The sequence below is a fragment of the Pararge aegeria genome, chromosome Z (genome assembly GCF_905163445.1).
Source record: "Pararge aegeria chromosome Z, ilParAegt1.1, whole genome shotgun sequence".
Lineage (NCBI taxonomy): Eukaryota > Metazoa > Arthropoda > Insecta > Lepidoptera > Nymphalidae > Pararge > Pararge aegeria.
In genome coordinates this window covers 10,412,486-10,424,228 of record NC_053208.1, presented here as the reverse complement: position 1 = coordinate 10,424,228, position 11,743 = coordinate 10,412,486, and the positions used below count along the sequence as shown (strand labels likewise).

Sequence of the window (11,743 nt, the reverse complement as noted above, 5' to 3'; positions counted from 1 at the left end):
CTTGGAAAAAAGTCGTTCGCACTGAACGGAAGTCGCAATATTATTACATTTCGTGCGATATATTTTCGACAAATGTGGGTAAATTATTTGATGATCTCGCCACCACTGCGAGGGGCTATTCCAGATGCCTTCAGTATTCTTTCTAGAGAGCATCTCGTCGTCGATGTACATTTGTAACTCACTAATAGCTCTCGCTTGAGCGCTTCCTTGTGGCCTTTTTGTTTTCAAATTTGTCCCAAGCACTGAGGTTTGCCTGCGGCTTTCCATGAACTTCGTCAGTGTTTACCTTTGTATTTCTATTATTTATTATACTAATTAAAAAACCACCATGGACACGAAAATGCGGTTATCGAATTAAAAAAATATTTTTTAATTCGATGACCGCATTTTCATTTTTAAATCAAAAGCCTTGGGTCCAACAATGAGCACAGCAAAGGTCTTGCTGTGCTCTATACCTTGAAGTCTTTCTTTCTATCCGTATTTCAAACTTCGTATTACTTCAATCACAGCTTGATTGAATGTTGTGCAGTATTCTTCTTTATTTAAGAAATCTTCGCAAATAACCTTTAAGCAGTTGGTCATGACTATGACCATACTTCTTGTGAGGTACTAATCTCCACTCACTGTAGAAATGACCTCTTCAAATGGCTGGAGTGATTCGCATACCTCTTCCATGATGTCCCAGTCCTCTGAACGTATTATGGGCCATTCTCTTCCAATAAGAGCCATGCAGTGCTTTACTGCATCCTTTAGTAAAACGAAACGGCGGAACATAAAAAATGTAGAGTTCCACCTTGTAGGAACTTGTTTGATTAACCTTTTTGGTTCTCCACATTCCTCTCTTTAATTCTTTAGCTTAATTGGCACTAGTGTGAGTTTCGTTGAGACATTCTAAAAGTATTTGTTGAGGCTCAAAGTTTTTATTAATATAATGCAGTCACGCCAATATAGCTTTCATGAAGATGTCCAACGATCTGTGGTCAAACAAACATTGCCAGCTTCTTGAGAAATTCTGTTCTTTACTTCACTTAATGTTGTCTGGTACAATGCCGGGATCATAGCAGAAGATACATTTTTCCTACTAGGCAGCGTGTATCCCGGAATGTTTTTTACGAATTTTTAAAACTTTTGTATTCTACTATGCGGAAAGGTTGATAATCCATTATAAACAATTCTAACTAATCTCGATCAATTTGTTTACTTTCTTCCAGAGTCATTTTTTTAATAACTCTTACACGTCTCCTTGTAAGCGACTGTGGCAGCTAGAATCGAGCCACCCATGTTTTTAGACGTACTCGCCAAACACTCATCAGTCCTAATTTGTTGATGACATCCTAAACCGGGACTTGTCTTTTGCGCCAAATAAATAGATGCGTGTGATTAAATGAGATTAGGTAGATTTCTATTAAATATTTTGACTGTAAGATTTACAGACCGCAACGCCAGGAGCATTTTATGTTTTGTCATAATGAGTCCATACCTCACTAGGTCTCGTCTCATTAAATATAAAGTCACACTTAAAAACTCGATAAAGCTATATATACAATTTACCAAATATTTTTTACACTAAACTTTACTAAACTCTATATAAACACAAAACATCGTTACGATACTGACCCGGCACAGTTATTTAAATTTTTAACCATAAGGATTATATTCGTACGCGTATTTAATGTGCATTAGATTTGCGTAATCAACAAACCAAAATCTAAAACGAAAAAAAATTCGCGCCATCCTGTTTGTGCAGCTATGCTTCCGTTGGTTAGAAAGAGAGTAAGCTAATTTATAATAAGCTAATCTATAATAAGTTCTAAGTATCAGTTTGCCTTCGGAATCGGTTATTTGTCGATTCGTTTGGTGGTAGAGATCGCTAGCGGTTTTCGATCGCGTTAGGACTCCGGCGATTTATAAAATCTGATCTCCCAGTTTGAGAAATCGATACGAATCGATTTGTGTTTGAAATCGATTTTTAGATTCTTTTTGATATATCGGTCATACCTACTAATTCGTATGGAAGTCGCTGGCCAAGTCGTTTCCATAATTAACTAACGCGTTGTTCCGCAAAGTTTCGGAACTTGTCGGCTGGCTCAAATTTGGTGGTGGAGTATTAAGCTCTCTTGTGTGCCGTAATGGTAATGGAGAAGGGGTTCTGGCCAACCATCGCCTCAAGTGCTCCATCGAGAAGCTAGAATAGATCAGCCGAAAATGGATGACAGTGTGGTAAACCGCGCTTCTGACACTCCGCACTTGCCATGTAACATTCCACTTAAATATTTCGTCTTTGGTGTATAATTTTATGAATTTCTTCATTTTTAAATGAAATACCCCTGAAATTATGTCATGACGATCGAAAGACCGATGGCCAGATAATAGTTCCGCTTTAATTTCAGGCCATTCGGGGTTGCACGTAAAGGTGACAAATAAGTCTGGTCTCCTATAGTTTCGGACATAAATCCTCGCATCTTGGGTTTTTTCATGCAGATAACGCGGAGAACCTGTGAATGAAGATGGCAAGATTACACGTTGACCGATATTTGATAGATTAATATTTGCGTCTTGATTTAAGGCGTCTTTAAGATGAATGCATTCATCAGCCCTCAGTCGCTGTTGATTATGACATATGTAATTCAATCTTTCTGTAATCATTTTTGCCATCATATCGACAATATATTGACTAAATAAGTCCCTGTAATAATGCAATGGATTAAAACAGTTAACTGTAACCATCAACCTAAATGCATAAAATTGCATGCACGTCACAGTTTTGTTATGCGCTGTACCTTGCTGAGAAATAGTCAAATAATAACCGTCTTCTCCCATTACGAACATCAAAGGATTCTGTAGTGGGTCATACGATCGTTGTAACTCAGAGACCCTTTTAAGTTGGCCGTCTCTACTATGCAACACTATATCTCTGGGGCCTTTTTCTTCGTCAACCAAGAGAACGGCTACTTCGTTTACAGTTGGAGCATTATATCTACCCGGATGTGCGGTGGGCGGTCAGAATGAATGATCAACTTTAAATTTTCCGAAGAGTTACATTCGAAGTTTTGTTTAAAACTTCGTATGTATACATTGTAGCTATTCAGAGCGATCTGTAGTTCGTTTTTAAATCAATTTTTAACGTTGGAGCTGTGTTTGACCGCAACTATAACTGGTCTGCGTCTGTGTATATCCAGATAGTGAATGATTATTTGTCAAAATATTTTTTATTGGCTGTGGCGCCTCCTCAATACTGGGGACACTAACTTTTCCAGAATCACAGCACATACAGTTAGGTTCATCAGCCCATTTTTTGGCAGAAAACTTTTTTGGCAGATCTTATTCATGGCTTCAATTTGGACGGAAGACTGTTGAGCATAATCAATCTGGGGATCGTATCTGAAAGCTGATCTGTTACTGTGAGCTAAAACTCGATTACTAACACTAGTCGTTGACGCCTGTTGTCTGTTGAACGCTGGACATTCGACTTTCGGGCGCGGACTTTTGAGAGGTTCTCAAATTTTGTGCAGCAAGCCGCTGTGAACGCTCAATATTTTACTCTCGCGCACGCATTCGAGAAGTTCTCAAATTTTGTTCAGAAAGCCGTTGCGAACGCTCGATAATTAATTGCTCACCTCTTTTGTTGTTTGTCTTACTTCCCTATAGTATGTGGTGTGCGTTGCTGTCGACCGAAATAACTAGGTCGGTGTCGTCATCTTCGCATTGGTTTACAAGGTCCATCACCTCTGTTGTGTGTATTCCGCCTTCTATGGGTAGGAGCAGCGAGGCCAGCAGCGAGAAGTGGTTTGGTCGTCGCGCCTGTCCCTTGTTTTGTCCCGTTCTATATCCTTACTGTCGTTAGATCTCTGTAACAGAATTTCGTTAGCAGGTATGTAAATCCACGTGGTCTCTTTATCAACCTCCAGCTGTCTTCGTAGTGTGGCCGTTGCGAGTTGTTTGTGCTGGAGGTTGGTTTGTAGTACCTTGATAAGGTCGTATTTTAGGTTTTTCAACCCCTCCCATTGTGTCGTATTTGATGGACGGTAGACCCGGGCTCCATTTTTGCCGCATGATATTCTCGAGTGCGGTGTCAATGGATGGCCCGGGCGCTTTGACTTCGGTGTCAGTTGTTCGTGTGGCCTCTGGCTCCGGGGTCTTCTTGGGCGGTAAATCGCTAAGTTGAGGTAAATTGATCCGGTGGAGTACGATACTCTCCTTCCCCTAGTCAGCATGTCTTCAATTCGCTCCGTGGGTATTCCTGGAATCAGAAATACGCCCGAAGGGTTGCTCTATGTCCTCGAGAATGGATACAGGGTCCACTATGAGGGGACCTTATACCAGGGGTTTTGGAGGGATAGCAATTCTTGCAAAGTCAAAGTCAAAAGTCAAAGTCAAAAATATCTTTATTCAAGTAGACCCACAGGTGGCACTTTTGATGCGTACATAAGAACCACACGGTAGTGAGATGATGGCGATAACCACATTCGTAAACTTAAAACTAAAGCTACGAGGGTTCCAAACGCGTCCTGGTCTAAGAAGAAGCCCACAACAAACTTAGCCGAGTGTTGTTTTTTTTTTTGTTATCACCATCTCACAATGTCATTTTAAATTATTAGAAGAGCAACCTGGTTAGAGCAATAATTTACACCCAAGCTTTTTTATCGTTTACGTAGTCCTTTATACTATAATAGGACTTTTCTATAAGCTTACGTTTAATACTAACTTTGAACTTTTTAAGAGACATCTCCAAGATGACAATTGGTAGTTTATTGTAGAATTGTATGCAATTGTAGTATTGCTATCTTCTCCACAAAGTCAGGCACATATAACGTCGACCTGATCCTTATTGGTACGAGAAAGCGTTTTTATGTTACCAAAATACCAAATTATTTTTCCTTTTCAATGTGTTCACCTGCAAGACAGATACATTTTTCAGATCTTTTAATTATTTAATTTATATCCGCATAAAAAAAAGTTTCGTCTTTGTCCTAAAAATACGCTGAAACTGCCTCCTTAACTTCATCATCGGTAGTAAATGTTAACGCCGCAGCTCGTTTTTCAGTTTTGGAAAGAGGTTATTTATAATCACTCGCGGCTAGATCTGGCTGTAGGGTAGGTAGTTCAAAATATCGAAGCCCACCTTATGCAGGGCAGCCAACGCTACGCGGCTCTTGTGGACTGGCGCATTGTCGAGCAAAAGTAGCACACCTTTCGTAAATTTTCTCCGTCTTTTCTGTTTCATGGCTTCTTTTAGTCTCTAATATTGAAGCTTAGTATTCTCCGGTTATAGAAACACCTTTTTCTATATAATCAATCAATAATATTCCTTCTGAGCCCCAAAAGACCGTTCCCATGAGTTTCCCAGCTCACTGTGACACCTTAAACTTCTTAGGGGTTCTGTGCCCTTTTATGCCACTGCATAGTCTTGTTTGTAAACTCAAGTTCATAATGATGAACCCAAGTTTCGTCTCCACTAACAATTCGACTCAATACACCATACTTGTCTTCATTGCAGAGTTCCAAAAATGCACGTGAACACACGTGCATTACGTATTAACGTACCGATCTTGCGCTGACCTTATTAATTCCAAGATGATCGTGCAGGATTTTAAAATTGGTTGTATCGGATACTACAACCATTCTAGAAGTTTCTTCTTTAGTCGAGCATCGTCGAGTACAATTTTTTCGACTTTTGGATAAGATCTGACGTAGTCATCTTGATGCTCCTGCCCGGCCTTGGGTCGTCTTCAATTCCCTTCCTTGTTTAAACAAGGAAGTTTTGTTGTGTGCGATTGGGCAGGATTTAGCTAAGTTGGAAATTAAGATAGGAATTTTTGAAAGGATTCTGGGTTTTGGATTAGAAAAGTCATAGTGTGTGTGATTTTGCAGTCCAAGGTTGCAGATCGTAAAAAGCTGTGGAAGCTCGTTTACTAACTGCAACATTGCCCAGGGTAGACGACGAGGATTTATTGATCTGACTTGTGACAGGACACTTTAGCTCAGCCCGCACACCTGAGCGTGGTTCCTGCCACCCCACCCGTGCTGTAATGTCATGACGATGTATTGCATTTTGTTCTGGTAATAGCCATTGCTGCAGCCTGCCATTTTGGATAAAAAAGACAGAGTCGTCCATATTCACGCACGCAAGTCATAGCATCCTGTATTTGTTCCCCCATGTGGCGTGGACTACCTACGTACGATGATGGTAAGATAACAGAGTTACCAATTTCCGCAGTGTCAGTGTTGTTCGCAATAGCATATCGCAAGTATCGTAGTCATTCACTCTTTCTTGCCTTATATGTGGACCTAAGGGTGTGGTTTTTTTTTTCCAAATGTATTGAAAGTTAATAAAAATATAATAATAAATGGAGAATCACTAAAAATGGAAGATTCCACAATTTTCCTGATGTTTTACAAGCTGCTGATATTGAAACTATATTCATATTGCAGCTGTACGGTCTATATATAAACTTAAATCACGAGAAACCCCCCGTGAAAAAATTTATGAAATAGATATACTTACGGTAGCCTCACAATATATTTATAGCAATATAGTATTTATTATGAAAATCAAGCTTAATTTGCTATACTCCGCAAAAAGCAGATTCTCTGTTTGATGAAATTATAAATTTCACAATTTATAATTTATTCAATCTTTATACTCCACACCAAACAGATCTACGCACGTTTCGCTCCGAAACCAGAGCATCTTCAGGAGATGTTGACTGTATAATGAATAATTGTTGTAACAATGCAACAATTGTTGTTGTGTATGCAAATTTATGAGATTCATTTGGCATTGGCAGCAATCAGCCCACTTTGTGATAAACGTGGCCTTTGATTTTTAACGTCGAAATAAATTGTTGACCGTTTGCAGCTACATTGTCACTATTTCTGTTGCTAAAAAACTACGTCATTTGAAAACATGAATTGAATGTGCGAATTGGCTTTAGGAAAAGACTAGAAATCTGGATCTGTACCGATAAGTAAATTGTGCAATGGTTCACGAGGTGTTTCAATTTCGGTTAGTTTCTTCTCTTGATGAGCAACACATCCTAAGTGGCTCATTTTCAATTTAAAGGTGCATGACAATGCTGGCATCCCTTGTCCAAAGTACCAATAACCACTTTGGAATGATCGTGATATTCAACATCAGGCACACATTGAAATGCTAGTCGAAGATATAAACCTGATGTAAATGCTCGAAAAACTCGGCGTTGTTGGTTAATTCCTTCACGATGACACAGATTAAAACCAGCATGTTCGGGGATGAAAAATAGATGTTGTCCGATTCTCAGACCTACTTAATATGCACACAAAATTTCATGAGAATTGGTCAAGCCGTTTCGGAGGAGTGTAACTACAAATACCGCGACATGAAAATTTTATATTTATAATAATATAAATTTATATTTTCTAAACCCTGACGACATTGGGGACAATAATTATCAATTCATGATTCTCTCGTTTATCTCTTTCTTACTTTTGACTCTTCGATTGCGATATATGTTTACATCGAGCCATCGGATTATGGTCTGTCATCGGTACCATAAAGAGGTATTCCCAACAGTGTATCACTCGCTTCGAGTGCACCACATTCTCTGTTATTTACAGATCGGAGTGAGTCATCATAAAAATTTGGTTAAATTTCATTGTCAAAGTGGTTACTCCATGACTTTTTCCAACCTTGGTCGTATATTTGGTAATATAAAAATTCAAGACGGCTATTTTTTCTCCAACAAATCGCAAGTCCAGGTTGCCGTTCCAAGCCAGAGGAATCGCTCGATTATAATCGTTAATGTAACGAGATTCCTCTTTGCGAGGTTTAGTCAAAATCAAAGTCAAATATATCTTTATTCTAATAGGCACATAGATGTCACTTTTGATGCGTACAGTAATGGTAAAATTACATAGAAGTGTTTATGGCGATAACTGAATTCGTCAACTTAAAACTAAAGCTAACAGGGTTCCAAACGCGCCCTGGTCTAAGAAGAAGCCCACAACAAACTTGGCCGGTTGTTTTTTTTTTTGTTGTAACCACCGCACATTGTCATTTAAAATTATTAAAAAAGCAACGTGGTGAGAGCAATAATTTACACCCAAGCATTTTTATCGTTAAAGTAGTCCTTAATACTATAATAAGAATTTCTAAAAACTTACGTTTAATACAAACTTTGAACTTCTTCAGAGACATCTCCAAAATATCATCTGCTAGTTTACTGTAAAATGGTATCCAATATCCTTTAAATTAATTACTTGTTTAATCTAGTATATTACACTGCAAGTTTATTTTTGCTTCTAATGTTCAAATTATTGCAGTCACATTTTCCCTAAAATTTAGATATATTTTAATAAATTTTCAAATATGTATTGGCTAAAACTGTCATTATCTTAACATCTTTAAATTTATCTCAATGACTCTCTCGGACCCATTGTATAGATCGCACTGTTATAGGATGCGTAGCTGAGGTCTTTTTAAAAAAGATTTATTGTTGCTACAAATAAAATATAATCAAAAAGAGTTAAACAAAGAAAATAACTATTAGAACGTAAATAACCGGGACCTCCGTGTCTTATTAATGCTCCCTTCAGACTGACTGAAAAATAGGCTTTAAGGTATATATAATAGGTCTCCCATTGGTCAGAGGAGTGAAGGGGCTTACTACGTCGTCAGCAATATGGGTAGCATCGGAAAGGTATAACATTTCCCCCCATAGAAGATAACTTCGAATAAGTTTTTCGAAGTTTTTTGTGTACTAAATTGAAATTAAATATTACTTTTGAATGTTGGATAACCGTCTGTCGGTTCGTCATTGTTTTCAGCTGTATTATTTAATTCTATATCATTTATTCGGTCATTTCCGGTGATTTACATTTTTTCACATTACACATCTTAATGAATCTAGTTCCTATGAAATACACACTTCCACAGACAATGATTAATAAAGTAATTATAGTTATTATTGAATAGTGTGTCCAATACCTTATAATATGAGGGATTTCCTCTTCCAATTTAGTATTTAAGAGTTTTTTCATTAATAGGTCTTTTTGGGGCTTTAAATTATCCAAATCTATTTTTTCTAGCTTAATAGGGGAAACACTATTCTTCATTCCTTCTAGCCTATTGGTGTTACAACATGAGTCGTTAATTAAATTAAAATCAAAAGTAACTGTTGGTAAAGGCAGGTTTTTGTTAATTTTACTCTTTAATATGGTGTTTTTATTGTAACCAATACATGACTCAGACAAGTTCAAAATACCAGTTCCCAATAACATATTTTCTTGGTGTAATTTTAACGCTGAACACTCTATTGTTAACCTGCTTAGTTCGTTTTGGACAAATATCCATCTATTATAATTCAGTTGTTTCCAAATATCCACCTTACCATATATTAATTTCGCTTCACATTGATTAGGAATCTTATTAACGACTTTTGACAACAATTCACTCTCACAAGTAGCTTTAGTGTCTGTTGCATACACATTTGCAACATTACAAATATAATGTTTATAATTAATAACTAAACAATTTTCCAAACTATCCAGATCAAAGTAGTTAATTTTAATTTTATCAATGGTCAATGCTATATATTTTGCGTTGGGTATTTTTAAGCTAAAAGTATTTGGATTTTCGAGGTTATGTGGTGTAGGTAAAGGAATGTTGTGATATAATTTGTACTCTTTATCAAAAACTAATGGTATTTGTAGGACAAACATTAATCTGTTTTTAGTATAATACGATGAAACTTTAGATATATCGGTAATGATGTGTATCATATCGATTTCTAGAGGGACGGGTAGTTCTAGATCTTGGGGTAAATGTCTGAAGCTATTAATGAGTTCCTTATGGAGCTGAATTGGTGTTATTACAGAAGGATGTAGTTTATTTAAACTGCTAAACATTGTGGCATTTATTAGATCCTCAAGTTGAAAAGATAGTATAGTTATAGATATTTCAAGATAATTGAAAACATTATTAATACTTAGTTGTAATCTAGTCCTTTCTGTAGCATTAGTTATATTGTTTACTATCGAATAGAAATTATCGATGGCTTCATTTAGTCGGTATTCGTTAATTTGAATTTAAAAAAGGGTTTCGTTAAATTTGTCAATTACGGAGTTTGTAACTAATATATTTTCTTTCACTAAAGAGGTTAATTTATTTTCATTATTCAATACAGATTCTATTGCTTTATCGAATACAATTGCGTCATCTTCATTTAAAGTTCCAAAGATATGTTTCATGACTGAACCAATACCTGCAAACCATGCACTTCTCTTGGGTTTCCTATCTAATAGATGAGAAATGATCGAATATTGTTTTACAATTTCATTATAACGTACTATGAGAGGTTCAAAAATATTAAAACAGTCTACATTTACTTTAGTCTGTTTGCAAGTATCATTGACTGTGTTTATAACGTAATTTAAATTTTCTACATGTGTTATAATAAATGATATATCTAATGGAATTATAACAATAAGCTGTCCTGCGATTATCTTTGCGTTGCCCAAATAATCAAAGTATATGCCAGGACTCTTGGAAATTTGTTGGATGAGCTGTGGATGAGTTTGCGCGGAAACACTGAAAAATATACGTATACTTATTAAAACCTATAACTTCTAATTTATAATATAATAAAAATAAATTGATAATAATAAAAAAAAAAAAAAACAAAAATCATAACCTAAATTATATATTTTCGACTGTTTCGGCTAACTTTACTTGGTCATAATGATGCGTGACATGACGCCTATTTATTAATAAAGATAAAGTGTTATGACCAAGTATTTTAACCACTTTGTATGGCCCCTTCCATACAGGTGATAAAGCTTTGCGCAGTCTTAGGTGATTCTTCAGATAGACGTAATCACCAACCTTGTACTGCTGCGGTCTATTTATTTATTTATTTATTTATTTATTTAAGGGACAATCAACAGGTTACAACAACAACTCTTAAAAACTAAACAAAAAATGAAATAACATATAAATGTAATATTGTAGACCCACTTAAAGACTGCCACAACTTGCAAATAAAAACTATATTGTCAGTTAGAAGGAGAAAAAACGATTAAGAGAGACATAGATAGTCTACTTCTCTTGTCGTAGCAATTCTTAGAAACATTTTTGGATTGTCGTATATTACTAGTTGCTTTTTCTCGTGATAATTTAAGCCGATTTTGTAGCATTTTAACGTATTCGGGGTAAGTTGCGCCTGGTGTTTCTTCGAAAATTGAGTTAGGGATATATGGTTTATGGCCATACATCAATTCGTATGGTGTGTAGTGGGTTGTACAATGGACGGAGGTATTGTAGGCTAACATAGCGGTATAAACATACCGTGGCCAGTCAGTTTGACCTTCATTAACATAGGACTTTAGATATTCTTTTAGCGTAGAGTGACTCCTTTCAAGTGCACCCTGCGTTTGTGGATGGTATGGCGATGACCACAGTTGTTTAATCTTAAGGAATTGGCATGTCTTCTGAAATAGATCAGCTGTAAAATTTGTGCCTTGATCTGTCAGAATTAATTTTGGAATTCCGAACATAGATATGAAGTGAAGGAGACATTCGCTGGTCTCTTCAGCGGTTGTGCTGCGAATAGGATATGCTACAGAAAATTTCGTTAAATCATCTTGTAGGGTGAGTATTAAGCTTAATTCTGGGAGCGGTCCTACTATGTCTAAACTGAGACGCTGCCAAGGTGCAGTGGAGGTGCTGGTTATCTGCATGGGTGCTCTGTTAGTTCTTCAAGAGCTT

The 11,743-nt window shown here is 36.7% G+C and overlaps 1 protein-coding gene across 1 annotated transcript; it reads right to left on the bottom strand.

Annotated features, from left to right (window-relative positions):
* Nucleotides 1-3,749: 3,749 nt before the first annotated feature.
* On the bottom strand, nt 3,750-11,348 carry LOC120636518. Its single transcript, XM_039908029.1, has 4 exons — nt 11,324-11,348; nt 10,077-10,127; nt 8,907-9,986; nt 3,750-4,240 (listed from the first exon to the last, which is right to left on the bottom strand). Exons 1-4 carry the CDS (start codon nt 11,346-11,348, stop codon nt 3,750-3,752), a joined length of 1,647 nt encoding a protein of 548 aa, XP_039763963.1.
* Nucleotides 11,349-11,743: the final 395 nt, after the last annotated feature.